The sequence below is a fragment of the Cebus imitator genome, unplaced genomic scaffold (assembly GCF_001604975.1).
Source record: "Cebus imitator isolate Cc_AM_T3 unplaced genomic scaffold, Cebus_imitator-1.0 Scaffold235, whole genome shotgun sequence".
In the NCBI taxonomy this organism is placed as follows: Eukaryota; Metazoa; Chordata; class Mammalia; order Primates; family Cebidae; genus Cebus; species Cebus imitator.
Genome location: NW_016107550.1, coordinates 282,321 through 302,785, shown reverse-complemented (window position 1 = coordinate 302,785; position 20,465 = coordinate 282,321). Strand labels below are relative to the sequence as shown.

The window sequence follows — 20,465 nt, the reverse complement described above, 5'->3', positions numbered from 1 at the left end:
AAAAAAAAAAAAAAAAAAAAATTGATTTCAAATTCAGTCAGGATAACTTGGCAGTGTGGCAAATGAAATTTTTATTTTGAAGTCAGAAAGACTTTTGGACATAATTTCAGTGGTAAATGTGGTTTTGGCATACATTATTTTATGAGTTTCAAAATGTACTTTTGGAACCTAAGACTTTTAAGAACTGTAATTTCCTTTCAGTTGAGTATTTCAGTGATATTTTAAGTGACCTTCGTAATTTGAACTCATGTTAATCTGTTTTAGCCCATTAACGTCTCTGTCTCTGATCACTTGTTGCAAAGATAACTTTCCTTTAAGTCCTTCTGTAATACTTTAAGCAGTAATTCTTCCTGCTTGACAGGATCTCCTTTTTTATGAAGATATATGTTTAGGTTAGGTATTTTTTCATGACTTTGAAGACTTATATTTCCACAAGAGTGGGTTGTTAACACCCTGATCAAAGATACAAGGAAGAAAGAGCTCAGTAGTATAGATGACATTTGACATGGTTTGTCATAACTTACAGATAATTTTAAAAGCTTTAATTAGTGACTATTTGACTTTATCTCATTGAATCTTTTATTTTTCTAAAGAGGATATTTTAGAAATGGACAGTGAGATTATTGAATAGAAGCTAGTCTTGATATTAATATAGATGAAATTTAAGAATTTGTTTATGATTTTGATTTTCATCCGTTGATTTTTTGAGTAAGTTATTGTTTTGTAGCACTGTTCTAGGACTAGAAATAGTAGATCTTAGCTTGTTGCTGTTATTATGTGGAAAATGCAACTAGGAGGTGGTTTGGCCCGCTCAAATTATTTTTGAGATTGTTCCTCTGCTTTTGCCTACTTGAGGGTACACTTTAAAAAATATTGAAGTCATTTTATTGAAAAAGTAGCTCGTTATTTTTGAAAGAGTTTGCTCTGAATTTCTAAGCCAGGTTCAGGATTAAACTGTAGCCAAATGCTTGTGATATAAAAACCAGTTGAATGAGTTAAACTCTGGCTAGAGGAAACCACATCTGCATCTTTCTCTTACCATGGTAAAGGACATTCTGAACATTACCACTTAAAACTAACTTTTCTCTTTAAGGGTTCCTGAAATTGTGCCAGCTGACTCCAGGTCCACCCTGACCCCACAGCATAAACCATGCTGTGATGTCACAGCTACCATAGAACTCCAGGGTAGTGTGGGGCTGGCCCATGTGGGCTCAGGTAAGTCCTGGCTTTTTTTTTACCATTTGGCATTCTTTTCAAAGTTAGTAACCATTACAATTTTATGTCATAAAGGAAAATAAGGCAAAACTTTGAAAACTGTGCCATATATGGGGGAAAAAATAAGTCTGTTTTCTAAACATCTATGAGCCAGCTCTAAATTCTAACCAACGGAGTTCCATAGTAGCTGTGAAGTCCCCAGTGAGTTGTTGACCTGTGGCTTCAAAATATTTAAACTCTACTCCTGGCCCAGATTACAGAATAATACGTTTGTTTTTTATTTTTATTTTTTAGCTGTTTAGTAATATTTAATAAAGTAGCTTTCATTTATTTTTAGGCCTTCATGTTTTAAGAAGCATATTTACACTTTATCTGTAATTATGTTTCGCTATGAGGCTAATGGTACGTTTCATTCAATTTTGAATGTATGATGATACTGCAGATTAGTTTTATAAAGTTAATCTCAGAGTGGCTTTAGCTGTCCTTTTATTTGCCTTCATAACATGAAGAAGGAAGGAACAGAAGGCGTAATACACGTTTGTTAAATTAAAAAAAAAAAAAGTATTAAGAGAAAGATGCTTCGGCTGGGTGCTGTGGCTTATGCCTGTAATCCCAGCACTGTGGGAGGCCGAGGTAGATGGATTGATTACGTTAGGTCAGGAGTTCGAGACCAGCCTGACCAATATGGTGAAACCCCCTGTCTTTACTAAAAATACAAAAATTAGCTGGGTGTGGTGGCGTGTGCCTGTAGTTCCAAGTTAGGAGGCTGAGACAGAAGACTTGCTTGAACCTGGGAAGTGGAGGTTGCAGTGAGCCGAGATCATGCCACTGCACTCCAGCCTGGGTAACAGAGCAAGACTCCATCTCAAAAAAAAGAAAAAAAAAAAAAAAAGCTTCAATTATTTTTGGAGGCGTTGTGAGATGTCAGTAATATGTTATCTTCTCTTGGAACTTTTAATTTTTTTTCCTGGCCTTTGTCCTATAAAGTGAGGTTTTTAACACTTGCATTTATTTGTTGCCTCTTCCTGTCTACCAACTCTCCTACCTTATTTCTACTTTCTTTTTATCCCCTGACATTAAAAGGTGCTCAAAATACAATTATGTGAAGAACTCAGATATTTCATAATTGTAAGTTTTTTTTTTTTTTTTTTTTTTTTTTTTGCATGTTAATTATGATGGTTTTTCTCTGCTCCCTAAGTAGAAAATATGTGGTGGCTAAAACTTTATATGTGTATGGGCCAAATTCTATTAAACACCATGTCTACAGCAAAAGTGTTTCTGCTGTATGAAGTAACCGTCTGTGAAGTAACTGTCGAAACTTCCTGAAGTTGTCTTTGAGCAGTGTGCAATAAAGACATAGCAAAAATGGGGACAGTTCAGCGATATTTTCGTGAAATTTGATTTGTAATAAATTTACTAATCTTTGTAGCTGAAAATTTACTGGTCACTGAGACTGTAAGCTTGTAATTATGCTTAATGAAAAGAATGAAATTACATATTCTCCAAACAGTAGATAATAAAATTTCTTTTAAATATTATTTTTCACCTATACTTATGTGATATGTGTTTTTCATGCTCTGGGAAATTTGGAGAATTTTGTGCTTAGAACTGACAATAGTCTGTTCTCATCTTCTGTATGTCCTCCATGTTGGGGAATGGTCAGGAAGCCCGTTTGCAGTTTAATGTAGAGCATGGAGTTGTCAGGAGTAATTAAGTGTTTTTGATAATGTTGTATTATGTCAAATAGAAATCCTAGTTGTGTTTTTATGTATCAGTTTTATTGATATATAATTCACATACCATGCAAGCCAACATTTAAAGTTCTGGATATATTTTTAAAAAGCACTTAATGAAAACAGAATGGGTGATATTATTGTACATTATAGTTCCAAAGTACATTTTGCTAATTTTGTTGTGCTAGTCTGTGCCCCCTCCCCCCCCGCCGTGCTCATTAACTTCTAATTACAGAAATCTCTCTGAGACATTAGAGAGGAAATCTTAAGAATTTCTAAAATGAGATTATTTCTAAACTTCAGCTATACGGTGCGATAGGTAAAATTAATAAAGTGATTCGAAGACCTCCCCTACTTCAATCAACAGAAGGAAGTTATTTAGTGCTTAGCTTTAGATTACCTTGTCTTAGTCTTTGGGAAATAAAAAATGAACATGAACTTGCATAAACACCTACATAAAGGCATACACACATAGATATATATATATATATACACACACACATATAAATTGTACAGATCTTCCTCTTTGCTTTTTCAGGTAAATTGATCAGACTCTTGGGTTGTTTTTTTGGAAGTGATTGGAACATTTTTTATGTAACACAAAACATTTTATAAGTAGTTGTATTTTTAGGTTAAAACTGAAGACTATAAAAGGTGCATTGCTGCTACATATACCCGAAAATAGTTAAGGGCTTTGATAGGACTGAAGGGAAAAGTCATTGCCTTCATACAGAAATGCTGCGAAGTAAAAGGAGATGGCATGGGCATGCTGTCTTCAACTGCACTGAATTATCTGAAAAGTTACGGGCCCTATCAGATTATACTTAATTGTTCATTAAATAAGCAGAAGTTTTAGAGTTTTTTTTTGTATTTGAACATAATAATTGGAAATAGAAAACTCTTCAGCCGTAGATTTGTTTTTAGTTCAAATAGCACATTCTGGTCTATTTTAAAGTCTTGCCCTTTTGGAAAGATTTATAGCCCTTATCTCATGCCATCCTTGATTAAGCTTTAGCCCTGACTTCTCTAGGGCACTGTTCCTTAGAAGAATAAGATGGATGGAGACAGGGCATTTGTAGCTGAACTTGTATATACATAGTGAGGAATATATCATCAACCTTTGAAGATAAGAATTCCTGTAAGAAGGCATTCCTTAATATCATGGGTTTTCAACCTGAAGAATGTATATGTCTATGTTGGGGGCAGGGGGTCATTTTTGTGAGGAGAGGATCTAAATTTGCAGGAAGGACCTATGACCATAGGGTTTGAAAACTTTTGAAGCTGGCCTTTTATGGCTCACAAATGTAATTTTAAAAGGACTGTTTTGAATATTGGAGTCACATTTTCACTGTCTTTGTATTTCTCATATTGCCTGGCATGGTGTTCTGTATATCATGAGGATTCAGTAAATGTAGGAATTACTTTGAAGCCTTGTTGTCTTTACTAATGGTAGGAAATTGAATTGTTGCATTTTACCAATCTGTTGCATTCTAAGAAATATGTCTTATCTAATTCCTAATTCAAGATGGCAATTAAAATAATACACTAAGAATATTTTTACCTAGTATTATTATTCTACCCAGCAAACACATTTGTCTTGATGTAACTTAGGAAACACTTAAAAGTATTTGGTCCCACAAATAATTATTTTAAAATTGTTTTAAACACAATTTGTGGTAAACTGGAAACTAATTTACACTTTTTTTCCCCCAAGGCTGATTAATACCTGTACTTTCCAGACTGCTTAGTAGATAGTATTACTACATTTACCTAACATTAATTTGTGTTGAGATTAATAGAATGGTTCAGTGATAATGGAGTTCATTATAGATTTGGGCAGAAGTGATATTTGTGTTTTCCTCCTATTCTAACTGAATTGAAATGTTTTATTTTAGCATATTTTCTTTGAAATCATCTGGTTCAATTTTTACTTTATTAATAATTCTTTTTTTTTTTTTTTTTTTAGACGGAGTTTTTCTTTTTTTTTCCTTGCTGGAGTGCAATGGCGCGATCTCGGCTCACCGCAACCTCCGCCTCCTGGGTTCAGGCAATTCTCCTGCCTCAGCCTCCTGAGTAGCTGAGATTACAGGCACGTGCCACCATGCCCAGCTAATTTTTTGTATTTTTAGTAGAGACGGGGTTTCACCATGTTGACCAGGATGGTCTCGATCTCTTGACCTCGTGATCCACCCGCCTCGGCCTCCTAAAGTGCTGGGATTACAGGCTTGAGCCACCGCGCCCGGCCTTATTAATAATTCTTAATGGGTTTAAGGAAGACTTGGCTATAAGAGAGTCTGAAATCAAAATGTTGCCAGTGTTTACTTACAGCGAAGATGGTTTCAGTTGCTCTAAGTTGTTTCTAAGCTAAAGAGCAGTATGGAAGCCTCAACATTTGTTTTAAGAATGCAGTGTAAGGGGCAGGAGGAGCTCAACACCAGCCGGAGCATACCCTTGTCTCCTTAGTTTCTGCAGAGTCAGAATGAATGCAGGACCAGAACCAGGGACTCAGTGTCTCTTGTGACGTATGGTTTCTTGTACTAGATTATTGATCTTCGATCCAGTTCATACAGTCTAATAGTTCCTCTAAATCCCACCAGAGACTGGAGCCTGTACTGATGGTAAGGTAAGTGCCTGGGCAGTTCTAGTTCTGGAAGGAAAATTTTTAAAGGGAAAGGAAAAAACTAATTTTTCTTATTCTTTAGGACATTTAAATGATGCGTCAGGATCCGGGAGGCACAGAAGCACTTAAAGAGTTTGGAGTGATTACTTCAGGTTTGTGCTCTTTGAAGAAAATTATGATTAAATGCTTTTCTATCTTGCTGCTTGTTTTAGGGGTTGTAGAAGGTGATTTAGCTGCCATAGAAGCATACAAGTCATCAGGAGGAGACATTGCACGCCAGCTCACCGCAGACGAAGTACGCTTGCTGAACCGTCCTTCTGCCTTTGACGTTGGCTATACTCTTGTACACTTGGCTATACGTTTTCAGAGGCAGGATATGCTAGCAATATTGCTTACAGAGGTGAGTGTGGTATTTTGGTTAAATGTTCTTTTATATTAAGGAAATCTGTTATTTAGATTTCATTTTTGATTTTATAATGTTTCTTCAAGCAGTTTTAAAATGTTTTGAATTCTTTTACCCCCTTTAAAAAATAACATTAAACTTAAGAGACTTCAACAGTATATAATTTTTAAGGGTATATACTTTCAAATATTTAAATAGTCACAGCAATGTTTTAACTTACTATATTTGGTTCAAACAAGCCTGGGATGTGTCTGTCATTCATTCGTTAGTCATTCAGTTAACAAATATTTATTGAGTACTTACTATGTGCCATGCACTGGGCTGAAAAGGGATAGAATTGTAAAGACATTGGCTCTTCCTTCATTGCATCTCCAGAAAAGTAGAGAAATGAACAGGTAATTCTGTGCAGCATGTGCCCTGGTAGTTGTAAATGCCAAGTGCTGTGGCAATACACAAAGAGTTTTGAAAGGTGTCTTGTCTTCTTTCTTATAGCAGGTAATGTTTTTGCTACATTTTGAAGGGGAGGAGTTGGGAGTTAGCCATATGAAGTGGATGAGGGAAACAAGGGAGGTTGAGGAAAGCATTTTTACCGGGGGCAGAGATGGTGGAATTTGTGGTGAATCCAGGGACTTGCAGGTAACTCAGCATGGCTGAGATGGTGATTGAGAACAGAGAGAAGGTAAGTGTGAAAGATAAGCAGAGGCTGGATTATGAAGGATCTTCTGTGTCAAGGAATTTGAAGAGTATTCCTAGGGCACTGAATGGTGTTATGTACAGGTGTAGGGGAGTGAGCAGAGCAGATTGTGTTTTGGCTGCTGCACACCGGAGAGGGTTAGGAGGGGTTATAGAGGTGCTGGCAAGAACTCTGCCAGGAGGGTAGTAGCCATAGAAATGGGAAGGCGGTTTGAGAGACTCAGACTGGCCCTCAGTCTGAAGGAGTAGATTGATTGGACATGGGAAGATACAGTGTGGACCTAATGGTTTCTGGCTTAGATAACCAGGTACATGCTACAAATGATAGATATTTCATATGAATTATTCAGGATGTGACTCTATTATCCAGGTAATTTTTAATTTTTATTTTTTAAGACAGAGTCTCGCTCTGTTGCCCAGGCTGTAGTGTAGTGGCATGATCTTGGCTCACTGCCCCCACTGCCTCCTGGGTTCAAGTGATTCTCCTGTGTCAGCCTCCCAAGTAGTTGGGAGTATAGGCACACGCCACCAAGCCTGGCTAATTTGGTATTTTTAGAAAGATGGGGTTTCACCATGTTGGCCAGGCTGGTCTCAAACTCCTGACCTCAGGTGATCTGCCCGCCTCAGCCTCCCAAAGTGCAGGGATTACAGCCATGAGCCACTGCGCCTGGCCCGGGTAATATTTTTTTAATGACAAGAGAAATAGAGTAAAAATGCGGAGAGTCATATTAGTTGTAGATTCAAATTTTGTCAGTATACATCTTTTGTATACATGTTTGCATATTTGCTTATTCAAATTTGCCATTATTTGGCAAGTTCGAACCATTACAGGGCAATGTATAGGGATTAAAACATTTGAAGGTTAGATGGAAACATGATTGTAGTAGCTAACCATTGTGTACAGTTTGGTAGAATTCCGTTGAAGCTGGGGTGGGGGCTTGAGAGACTGAAGGCCATGATGAAGACAAAAGTGCAGGCTTGCTGAGTATAAGGGAGAAGGGCACTTTTCAGGTAGAGGGATCCAAGTTTTGGAACATGAGATGGAAGAGTTACAGGTGGTTTTTCTAGTGTCGAAGGCCTGGCTGCATTTGTGTTATGGTGTCTAGTCGTATTGTGTGTTGTATACTAGAAGGGCTGTCAGTGTGGAGTTGTACTTTGCTGGTGGTAACAGGAGCCAGGATAAAGAAGGTGGCTATGAACTAGGGTGAAAATCTTTAGGGGCTCCCTTCAGGTAGGTAGAAGATTATTACAGGGTATTAGAGGGGCCGTCATGAGCCATTGAGCTCCTGAAAACAATCTGAGGACTAACAGTGGGATGATAATAGAACAGCAGTATATTTATTGCAGTATCACAGATTATCTGGAAACTTAGCAGCTGAGACAAGAAACGTATGTTATCTCACAGAAATCGTGAGGGTTAGCATCTAGGAACCGCTTAGCTGAATAGTTTTGGCTTACAGTGTCAAGCGGTCCAAGGCTGTAGTTGTCAAAAGACTCAGCTGGGGCTCGGGGATCTGTTCGTAAGCCCACTCACATGGCTTTTGGCAGGAGTCTTCAATTCCTTGGCGTGCAGACCTTTTACAGGGATGCTCATGATACGGCAGCTGGTTTCACCCCCAGCAGGTGATCCAAGAGAGAAACAGAGTGCAAGAGAGTGATCCAGTGTCTTTGATACCTGCAGTATCTTTTATAAATGGATTTAGGAAGCAACATACCATTACTTTTGCTATATTCGGTGGTCCATGTAGAGCAACCCTGGAGAACAGTGTGGGAGAGGTGGAGGGGGTTTGTTCCAGGCAAAGAGAAAAATTGGTAATGAATTCAGTCTCCATGGAGTAAATACTCCAAAGGTCAGAATTAAAGGGGCCAGTAGGGAGAGTAGAAGTGGAGGAGTCTGGACTAAGTCTAGACTAAGGGGGTGTGTCACAGAGAATGCTCAGCCAAGTTCTTTTGGAATGAGAACAGGAGAACATTAGAGTTGGGGGATATGTATGTCAGATTCTGTGTCATGGACCCCGTTGGTAGTCTCGTGAAAGTTATGGACTCCTTCCCAAAATAATGTTTTTAAATACATAAAATAAGAAGTAAATAAGATTACACAGGAAATCAGTTGTATTGAAGTAATAGTTACCAAAATACTAAATTAAATTTGTGATATATAAGAAAATACATTTTAATATAGGCAGAAAGTTGGGGAAAATGGATTTAAAATGAAATTCCCATTAAAGTTCATGGAACATTCCCAAGATCATGGAACCTAAATTAAGAACTCTCAGCCTACGGCGATGGTTGAGAACCATAAAGTTGAAAAGGTGAGGTGAGTGGCAGGCTTCACGGGCACATCTTGCTTAAAGATGGTGGTGGAAGGGGTTGTTTGGAGGGTAGGTTTCTTTTAGAATGTTTGTGGTATTCAGGGTCCAGTCCAGGTGGTTTTTTGAAAGGTCTTTCTAGGTTTTTGGAAAGGGCCTGAGGGCTAGATGATTGGAATAAATGATTTTTGAATTTACTTTGGGGAGCCATTTTAACTGTGTTACTTGACAAATAGTTGGTTATAGTCTGAAAATACATAATTTGATTTTCCATGTTTGAGCGTTGACTAATGGTTGGACTCATGTAGTTTAAGATGTAGTGAGAGTTTTAATGGTTAATGATAATCTTGGCCAATAAAGTCTAGTATAACTGAATTTTCATGTAGGAGTTTTTATTTTTCTTTTGAAATGAAGTCTCATTCTGTCACCCAGGCTGGAGTGCAATGGTGTGGTGTTGGCTCATTGCAACCTCTACTTCCCAGGTTCAAGTGATTCTCCTGCCTCAGCCCCCCAAATAGCTAGGACTATAGGCGTGTGCCACCACATCCAGCTAATTTTTGTATTTTTTAGTAGAGTTGGGGTTTTGCTATGTTGGCCAGGCTGGTCCTTTATTTCTTTTCCTTTGACATAAGGTTTCTCTCTGTTACCCAGGGGTGTGATCACAGCTCACTGCAGCCTTGATCTCTCTGGCTCAAGTGATCCTCCCACCTCTCAGCCCCCCTAGTAGCTGGGACTACTGTGCATGCCACCATGCCTAGCATATGTGCGTGTATATATATAAATGTATTATTATTATTTTTTTTTCCTTTTTGGATAGAGGCAGAGTTTCATTATGTTGTCCAGGCTGGTCTTGAATTCCAGAACTCAAGTGATCCTCCTGCTTTGGCCTCATGCAGTGCTGGGATTACAGGTGTGAGCCACTGGGCCAGGCCGGAGTTTTGAAATAGGGAGTCAGGTGACTGTGTTGGGTATGCGGAGTTTTTGAAACACTATTTCTTTTAATGGCAATTGCAGTTAGTTGTCCACATATATTATGTAGGTAACATTATCAGTAAACCTTACTCTTTGAGAAGCAGCAGCAGCAGCTGGAAGACCTGTTGCTCTTCAGACCCCACTTACCCTTGGGATGGTTGTCCAGGTTGGTGATGTCTGGGAACAGGCTCACTCTGGGTTTGCACCATTTTTTTTTTTTTTTTTTTCTGTCCTCCCTTCCAACTTGCACATTTTTGACATTCTTGTTCTAGAACATTGTTCATCAAACTTGAATGTGCTTGAGAATCCTCTAGGGATGAATGTGATCAGACCCACCACTGTTGCCTTGTGCTTCTGCTCCTTCCTATGGTTTCAGGTCATTTTCTGGGTTTGCCCCATTTTTTTTTNCTGGGATTACAGGCACGCGCCACCATGATCAGCTGATTTTTTGTATTTTTAGTAGAGACGGGGTTTCACCATGTTGACCAGGATGGTCTCGATCTCTTGACCTCGTGATCCACCCCCCTCGGCCTCCCACAGTGCTGGGATTACAGGCTTGAGCCACTGCGCCCGGCTACATATTGATATTTTTGAACAGATACACAAGAAATTAGTAACTGGTTGTTGCTAGGGATGGAAATTGATTCCTGGAGAACAGGAATGAAAGAAAGACTTTAATATATAATCTCTGTGCATCTTGAAATTTGTACTGTTTCTATGCAGTGTCAAGTCAAATATTAACAAATAAAAATTAATAATTATAACCAGGCATAGTGGTATGTGCCTGCAATCCCAGCTACTCAGCTGGCTAAGGCAAGAGTGTTGCTGAACTGAAATAGCCTTTGCAAAATTGTGACTGAGACAGTAAAAGAGATCTAACTTACTTGACTCCATCTTGCTTCTAACCTCCAAGCTGTCTTTGCTCATTCCTGGGCAAAGGCTGAACTAACTTTGGAAGAAACTTAGTTTACAGTTTATGGTTTAAAGCAAAGACAATAACAGCCCATTCCCAAAGCAGACCTCCTTGCCTGCGGACTAAAGTGCCTTTGTAGCCACAAGTTTAGAATTTATGGTTTAGGAGTCATGCAGCTGGAGACTACAAGATTCTGACCCTTCCCAAACTGCTCCTAAAATGAGTGCTTGCGATATTTTGTAGACCCTGCACTTGGATCAGTTGGCACCACCCAGATCAATAAACTGGCTCATCTGATCCCACCCAGGAACTGACTCAGTGCAAGAAGACAGCTTCTACTACATATGATTTCATCTCTGACCAATCAGCACTCCTGGCTCACTGGCCTCTCCTCCCCCTCACCAAATTGTCCTTAAAAACTCTGCTCCAGGGGAGACTGATTTGAGTAATAATAAAACTCTGGTCTCCCGCACAGCTGGCTCTGCATGAATTACTCTTACTCTGTTGCAATTCTCCTGTCTTGATGAATTCGCTCTGTCTAGGAAGAGGGCAGGGTGAGCCCCTTGGGCAGTTACAAAACCAGGCCTGTTTTGCTCACATCGCAGTAAGCCAACCATGGACATGATGAGCTTTGTAGCAAAGAAAGGATTTATTTATGTGTGCAGCCAAGCAAGGAGATGGGAGAAGAGGTCTCAAATCCGCCTCCCCAAACATGGAGTTTAGGAATATTTATGGGATAGAAGAGCAGGGTGGTCTAAGGCCCGGGGAAAGATAATTAGGTATAACAAAAAGTGAGATAATCAGTGTTCTATAAAAGGGTAGTCTAGATTTTTGGCTTTTCATAGGACACATGTTCAAAAAATGGCAGCACTGACTAGGCATGGTGGCTCGGGCCTGTAAAGTCATCCTCCCGCCTCAGCCTCCCAAAATGCCCAGCAATTTGGGATGCTGAGGCGGCAGGATGACTTGAGCCCAGGAGTTTGAGGCTGCAGTGAGCTATGATCACAGCACTGTGCTCCAGCCTGGGTGATCCTGTCTCTATGAAAAAGAGAAGGAAGAAGGAAGGAAGGAAGAGAGGGAGGGAGGGAGGAAAGAAGGGAGGCAGGCAGGCAGACATGGCAGCATGATCTGAGGGTGGAGCTCTAGTTCTCAGCCCTCTGACTTCAAAAGGTCACCCATCAGACATTCATGCAGGCCCAGTTTAAGGTATCAGTGGTCTCACCTGGTTCTAAGTGAACCAGAGCTGATTCTATGTTCCTGATAAACAACCCAGGCAACCGTTACCTTTGACCCACATGTCAGAGATGTAATCTACAGTGAGGCTGAAGAGGCTCCTTTTTTAGGGGGAAAAAAAACACACAACACAGCTAAAAGCAAGCAACATAGTTGTCACATTTGCCCTCAGCTTCAGGGGAATTGCTTGAGCCCAGGAGTTTGAGACCAGCCTGAGCAAAACACCAAGAATCCAACTCAAAACAAAACAAAACAAGAAAGAGGAGGGCGGGGGGAAAGGGGAGAGAGCATTAGGACAAATACCTAATGCATGCAGGGCTTAAAACCTAGATGACGGGTTGATAGGTATGGCAAACAACCATGGCATCTGTATACCCATGTAACAAACCTGCACATTCAGCACATGTATCCCAGAACTTGAAGTAAAATTTAAAATAATAATTTTTAACATACATATACCCTTTAACTCAACAATTCTACTTCTTGAACCAATGCGTAGACAAATATGTGTGTAAGGAGGTATGAACAGAAATGTCTTTTTTTTTTTTTTTTTTTTTTTTTTTTGTTTTTTTTTTTTTTTTTTTTTTTTTTTTTTTTTTTGAGGCAGAGTCTCACTCTGTTGCCCAGGCTGAAGTGCTGTGGCACGATCTCAGCTTACTTCAACTTCTCCTCTTGGGTTCAAGCTATTCTCATGCCTCTGCCTCCCAAGTAGCTGAGACTACAGGTGCACTCCACCACTCCCAGCTAATTTTTGTAGTAGTATTTTTAGTAGAGATAGAGTTTCGTCATGTTGGCCAGGCTGGTCGCGATCTGCTGAGTTGAGGCAATCCACTCGCCTCAGCCTCCCAGAGTTGGTGGGATCACAGGCATGAACCACTGTGCTTGGCCTCGTTGTATTTTCACAGATGCTCAACTATGATTTTAGAATTTTGTGTACATAGTTTTATTTAGCTTCACAAACTGGATATGACTGAAATATAAGGTTAAATTAAATCTTTGCAACATTTGCTGCTATTTAGCATTGTAAAAAGAAGAAAAAAAAAATAAAAAAAAAAAGAAGAAAAGTTCTAGTCTTCCTTGGTTTGTTGTTTCTTGCTTAGAGGCCTGTGCAGTAGTGCTCCCATCTCACTCCTGTCAGGCCGAGCTTCAGATGTTGGCAGTCTGTGTTTAAAGTTGAAGATGCCAAATGCTTTTTAAAAAACTCAGAGTGGTAACAAATGGAGAGGAAGAAAAGGCTTGAGGGCAGTGGGAAGTAACCCTTTAAATACCATGCTCTTTTTTTTTTAGTCCAAACTAGGGTACTTGAAGCTTGTAGGAGAAGAAATGTTTGCAGTTTTCTCTTTCTCTGTGAGCTGTTAAAGATGTTTTTATTGGGTACATCATGGTTAGTCTACTTAGGTTTTCTGCCCTCCCTCTTCCTGTGATATGTCTATGGACATCACCCTTTTCCGTAAATTTTTATGTGCATCTTTGAGTATTTCCTTGCGATAAATTCTTAAATAGAAAGACTGAATCAGAGGTTAAAATATTTTTATCACTTTTTGAAAAGTTGTACTGATACATACTTGCATTGATAAGGAAATAAAACCCAATGTATTTTAAGATTAAATAAAGCCTTGAATTATTGGGAAATTTTGCTGATTTCTTTGAAATACTGTTGTTTTCTGCTTCTATTTATAATACATGAGATGAGAGGAAAGTTTGTTTTGTATTTAAGGTGTCTCAACAAGCAGCAAAGTGTATTCCAGCAATGGTGTGTCCTGAACTGACAGAACAAATCCGGAGAGAGATCGCTGCCTCTCTTCATCAGAGAAAGGGGGATTTTGCTTGCTATTTTCTGACTGACCTTGTAACATTTACGTTGCCAGCAGGTAACTCCAAAATCTAATGTAAAAATATTTTTTCATTTTATTATATTTGTGTATATGGGTGAAAAATGTTTTTGTTAGAAGGCACATAACATAGCTACTATATGTGCATTTTAAATTACTTGACTGTCTTATTTATGCTGGAAGTGACCATATAGAAAGCTACTTGTTAGTAAATTCTTTAGCTATCTGAGAGGAATACAGCAGTTGATAGTAATGGATTTCTTTGTGGACCTCAGATTATTTTTTGAAAATCTGTTTTTTATTTTCTCTTTGGTTTTATTTCAGAATATCCTTAAAAACATCTCCTTTGAAAAATTTTCCCTTTTCATGGTTGTATGTTATTTTGAAATTAGATAGCTGTATTGATAACCTGGTATTAAGAAATGGGTTTAGAACATGAGCTTTTGATGGGTAGAGTTATGATATTTCAGTTGAACATACTCCATTCTCTTGAACATGTCATCCCTTTTTTTACTCATTGTATTTATTTCTACTGTATTTGTGAAGCAACTTTTCATGTTTCAATTCATTGACAGTTGAAGATGGCTTTCAGAATGCTTTTTGTCAGTTGGCATTGATGTTTGGCATTTTGTCAATTGGTGTTTGGTTAGTACCAAACACCAGAAGTTTCTAAAATCTTTCATCTGAGATCTGTTTTTTTTTTTTTTTTTTTAAATTGAAATAGAGTCTTGCTCTGTTGCCCAGGCTGGAGTGCAGTGGCATGATGATAGCACACTGCATCCTCCCAACTTCAGGGCTCAAGTGATCCTTCTGGCTTGGCCTCCTGAGTAGCTAGGACTGTAGGTGTATGCCTCCCACACCTGGCTAATTTAAAATTTTTTTGTAGAGATGGAGTCTTGCAGTGTTACTCAGCCTAGATCTGAGTGGTTTTAATTTTTATATTCTGACATAAATGGGCGTTTACAACTTGTAGGAAATAGTAATTAAGTTTTCTGAAATTGGAGGAAATTTCGTTTGAAATGCACTCATTCTGTATTTAAGCTTACCCCAGAATGATCAGATTGTTTTTTTTGAGATGGGGTCTCACTCTACTACCCAGGCTGCAGTGCCGTGGCAAGATCATAGCTCACTGTAGTCTTGACCTCGCCAGGCTCAAGCAGTTCTCTCACCATCGTCTTCTGAGTAGCTTAACTACAGGCATCTGCCACCTCATCTGATTCATTTTTGTATATTTTTTGTAGAGATAGGGTTTTGCCGTGTGGCCCAGGCAGGTCTCAGAATCCTGAGTTCAAGCATTCTGCTGGCCTCAGCCTCCCAAAGTGCTGGAATTGTAGGTGTGAGTCACTGCACCTGGCCCAGAAAAGAAATATTTTATATAACTCACGTTATACTTGTATATTAAGAAAAAGCTATCTGATAACCTTCAATGGAAAGGGAGTTATTTTAGAAGAAGTTACTAGTAAATGCTAATATCAAATATAAGTTATGAAACAAAAGATCTTTTAAGTTGGCTTTTTCTTTGTAGATATTGAAGATTTGCCTCCAACAGTCCAAGAAAAATTATTTGATGAGGTGCTTGATAGAGACGTTCAAAAAGGTAAACATGGAATTAATGAGTACAATTTACCTTTTTCTGATCAAGCAAGTTTTGTTTAGTAAGATATGGTAAAGTTTGGTGTATGGTCAGCTTGGTTTGTTTGTTTGTTTATTGATTGATTCATTGATTGAGACAGAGTCTCGCTGTGTTACTCAGGTTGGAGTACAGTGGTGCGATCTTGGCTCACCGAAACCTCTGCCTCCTGGGTTCTAGCAGTTCTTCTGCCTCAACCCCCGAGTAACTAAGACTTCAGGTGCATGCCGCTACGCCCAGCTAATTTTTTGTATTTTAGTAGAGATGGGATTTCACCATGTTGCCCAGGCTGGTCTCGAACTCCTGAGCTCAGGCAGTACACCCACCTCAGCCTCCCAAAGTGCTAAGATTATAGGCATGAGCCACCTCGCCCGGCTGGTTTAAAGATACAGAGTCCTGAATTTCAGTGTTACATTGTATTGTTCACTGTCACAGAGTGCACAAATAAAGATAACAAAAATTTCAAAACCTGGGTTTCCGCCTCCTGTTCCAGAATGTGTATTTCTATATTAAACACTTTTTAGAAGATCATACTATAAAGAATTTAAAAGTTGATTAAATTATTCTAGAGGCAGAAGATGTTTCCAGTACTCAAAAGTTTGTATTTCAATTGGTCAGTTTTTATTTAGGTGTTTATTGGTAAATTGCATATAAACCATTTTATATCTAGAAAATAGGTTCTTCTCCCCATGAATATTCTCTAATGACATAGGTATGGAAATGAACATGTATTTAAATTCATCGTACAGAATTAGAAGAAGAATCTCCAATTATTAACTGGTCCTTGGAATTGGCTACACGTTTGGACAGTCGACTATATGCACTTTGGAATCGGACTGCAGGAGACTGCCTACTTGATTCAGTACTACAGGCTACCTGGGGCATTTATGACAAGGACTCGGTGCTTCGGAAAGCCCTGCATGACAGCCTGCATGACTGTTCACATTGGTGAGCTGGCATTCTTCCCTGTTTCAAACCAGGAGTGCGTTTGCTGGATCATTTCCTGTAGTCGTGGAATACTTTTCACGTCAGTTATATTTTATATGGAAACTAGAGGAAAAACGGTTCATTTTGGACATTAAAATATGTTGAACATGTCCGTGGTTTTTGTTTTTTTGTTTTTCCCTCAAGAAACACGATAAAAGCAAGAATCAATGGTTTTTGTACCTTTTTTTGCTAAATTTTAAAATAGAAACATTTGAAGCTTTAAAATGCAAGCATTTATTGTTTCTATAAAACAGAAGCAGTGTATTTGAACATTTCAAATGCAGCATTTCAAGTTATAGTAGCCGTAAGTATTGATAAGACCTTTCGGATTGATTGATTGATCCATCGATGGAGACAGGGTCTGGCTCAGTCGGGGTCTGGCTTAGTCGCTGGGCTGGAGTGCAGTGGTGGAATCTTGGCTCACTGCATCCTTCACCTCCTGTGCTCAAGTCATCCTTCCACCTTAGCCCCCTGATTAGCTGGAACTTCAGGTGCTCATCACCATGCCTGGCTATTTTTATCATTTTTGGTAGAGATGGGGTTTTGCCATGTTTCCCAGGCTGGCTTTGATATCGTGATCTCAAGTGATCCACCTGCCTGAGGCTCCCAAAGTGCTGGGATGACAGGCCTGAGCTGCCACACCCAGCCTTATTTAATATTTGTGTTCAACTAAGAGATTATCTTGACATTGTGTTACAAGTTTTTTTCCTTCCTGAGGGAGTCTTAAGATCACATTTTTTATTTTGCAAATTTTCAAACTCATATAATAATTTTAAAGAAATTCAGTGCAGTGGATCCCAGTATTTTCTTCATTCAGTTGAGCAGTTGTTAACATTTTGCCACACCTGCTCCGTGTCACCATACAGAAAGACTCCTGGATCAGTTCATTGTAGACATCATGATGCTTTACCCTTCAAAATATCAATATGTATCTTTCCAGAACAAGAATATTCTCCTACTCACCCACATCCCCATTACTACATCTAAGTAATTCAACATTGATTCAGTTATCTAACAGTTCATAATCATATTTCTTTGGTCGTCTCAAAGTGTTCTTTATATAGATATATTTTACCTGCATCCAGACACTGGAAAAATCATTGTTTTTGTGAATGGATAGTTCAGTCTCTACATTTATTTGACTTCCGTGGTATTTTCTTGCTTCTTTGAACATTATCTCATTTAGTTATTTTATAAGGCTCAAAGAGGCTAAATTGCCTATTGTTGAAGTTAGTAACTAGCAGAAGCCATGTAAAAAGTCGTACAGTTTTCCGTACATCAATGTGTGTTTTTTCTCCTTTATCTAATTGAATGCTTACAAATAATGCTAAAAACCCTACTCTAGAGAACTTTATTACCCTAGTATCTTTATGTCTTTTTATTTTTATTTTTTGAGACAGAGTCTTGCTCTGTTGCCCAGGCTGGAGTGCAGTGGTGTGATGGCTCCCTGTAGCTTCTGCCTTCCCAGGTTCAAGCAATTCTCCTGCCTCAGTGTCCCAAGTAGCTGGGATTACAGGTGCCTGCCACCATGCCCAGCTGATTTTTGTAGTTTTTGTATTGATGAGGTTTAGCCATGTTGGCCAAGCTGGTCTCGAACTCCTGACCTCAAGTGATCCACCGTGCCTGGCCCTTTATGTCATTTTTGAGCACTTAGCAGCCTCCCAAAGTGGTGGGATTATAGGTGTGAGCCACTGTGCCTGGCCCTTTATGTCATTTTTGAGCACTTAACAGTTGTAAATTTTCTTTTCAGTATTTAGGGCTTACATAAGTAACATTATAAAGTTCATGAGAACAGGGATTTTGTTTTGTATTGTTGTGGAAGATCCAGTACTTAGAATAGCCTGACATATAGTAGGTGCTCAGGAAATACTTAACGTTACTGAATGAAAGCACTCTCTAGAATTTGGAAATGAGAACAATGTAAGTTACTTTTTCTTTTTCTCTCCCTGCCCTTCCCTCCTCCTCCTCTCCTCCTGTCCCCCTCCCCCTCTCCTCCCCTCTCTGTCCCTCTTTCTTTGAGACGAAGTCTTGCTGTGTCGCCCAGACTGGAGTGCGGCGGCATGATCTCAGCTCGCTGTAACCTCCACCTCCCAGGCTCAAGCGATTCTCCTACCTCAGCCTCCCAAGTAGCTGGGACTACAGGCATGCACCACCCTGCCTGGCTAATTTTTTGTATTTTTAGTAGAGACAGGGTTTCACCATATTGGCCAGGCTGGTCTCGAACTCCTGATCTCAGGCAGTCTGCCCACCTTGGCCTCCCAAAGTGCTGGGATTATAGGATAGGCATGAGCCACTGAGCCCGGCCTATAAATTGCTTTCTTGAGAGCAAAATTGTAGATTAAAGCATAACACAGTATGGCTGGGTGTGTGGCTCATGCCTGCAGTCCCAGTGCTTTGGGAGGCTGAGGCAGGCAGATCATTTGAGGACAGGAGTTCAAGACAAAGCTGGCCAACTTGGTCAAACCTTGTCTCTACTAAAAATGTAAAAATTAGCCAGGCAGGTTGGCTCATGCCTGTAATCCCAGCTGTTAGGGAAGCTGAGATATGAGAATTGCTTAAATGCAGGAGGAGGAGGAGGAGGAGGATGCAGTGAGCCAAGATCGTGCCACAGCACTCCAGCCTGGGTGACAGAGTGAGACTCTGTCTTGGGTGGGAGGGAGGAGAAAAAAGCATAATGTAATAGAGTAACAATTTGTGGGCACATCAGAGAAATAAAATAGCTTCCTGGATGGTAACCTGATTGGATGTGTAATAAAGCTGAAGAAAGAATGTGTCACTCAGGTAGATGGTTCAGCCAATTAGTCATTGTCCAGGAGAGAGGGCTTTTTGTGCCCGTTAGTGGAGATGGCTGCCATAGGTTGGTCTGGTAGCTTGAAGTGGGTTCATCGGGCTAGGTAAGCCTGATGGTGGTGGTCAGTGCTCTGTCTGGCCCTCTTGATCAGGTCTTGTGGTTACCAAGCAGCTTCCTGCTGCTGATTTACATGTCCACTGCTATGGGCCTGCCTGTGTCAAGAGGGTGAGCATGGTTTGGTTCCTAAGACAGTGGGCTCTTGGCAATGTTGTTTCACTGCCTTGAAGTTTTGGTGATGACTCTGCCCTGTAAGATGGAAAGCCAGGTTTGAACTGTGGTAAAGCTACCACTTTGCAGGTACCCGCTAAAAAGGCATCCTGTAATCTTTTCTTTGGTGGTAATTTTCTGTTTTTTTTTTTTTTTCTTTTTGAGACAGAGTCGTACTCTGTCATCCAGGCCAGAGTACAGTGGCACGATCTCGGCTCACTGCAACCTCTGCCTCCCAGGTTCAAACAATTCTTGTGCCTCAGCCTCCCGAGTAGCTGGGGTTGCAGATGGTGTCACCATACCCCTCTAATTTTTTGTATTTTTAGTGGAAATGGGGTTTTGCCATGTTGCTCAGGCTTGTCTTGAACTCCTGAGCTCAGGCAGTCCGTCTGCCCTCTTTGGCTTCCCAAAGTGCTAGGATTATAGGTGTGAGCCACCGCGCCTGGCCCTTTCTTTGAAAATTTCCTGATCTATTGAAAGGCTGAAAGTACATTGTGAATTTTAGAGGTGGTGTCTTTTTTTTTTTTAGTTAGTTGTGAGGGTTTTTGTTGTTGTTGTTTTTGTTTTTCGAGAAAGGGTCTTGCTCTGTCACTCAGGCTGGAGTGCAGGGGCATGATCTTGGCTTACTGCATCCTCCACTTTCTCGGCCCAGGTGATGCTCCCACCTCAGCCTCCTAGGAGTAGCTGGGACCACAGGAGTGTGCTACCACATGTGGCTAATTTTTAAATTTTTCTGTAGAGATGAGATCTCACTATATTTCCCAGCCTGGTCTTGAACTTCTAGGCTCAAGAGTTCCTCCTGCCTTAGCCTCCGAAAGTGCTGAGATTACAGGTGTGAGCTACTGCACGGGCCTTTTTTTTTTTTTT

At 39.9% G+C, this 20,465-nt stretch overlaps 1 protein-coding gene across 1 annotated transcript in view; it reads left to right on the top strand.

Moving 5' to 3' along the window:
• The window catches only part of ZRANB1 (zinc finger RANBP2-type containing 1), a 40,850-nt gene that overhangs the window by 16,884 nt on the left and 3,501 nt on the right, over positions 1–20,465 (top strand). Inside the window, exons 2-6 of the mRNA XM_037727617.1 lie at positions 1,094–1,215; positions 5,781–5,968; positions 13,809–13,962; positions 15,449–15,520; positions 16,303–16,501. Of these exons, the coding sequence (XP_037583545.1) occupies positions 5,945–5,968; positions 13,809–13,962; positions 15,449–15,520; positions 16,303–16,501 (449 nt within the window). The 5' untranslated portion in view covers positions 1,094–1,215; positions 5,781–5,944. The remainder of the gene's footprint in view (positions 1–1,093; positions 1,216–5,780; positions 5,969–13,808; positions 13,963–15,448; positions 15,521–16,302; positions 16,502–20,465) is intronic.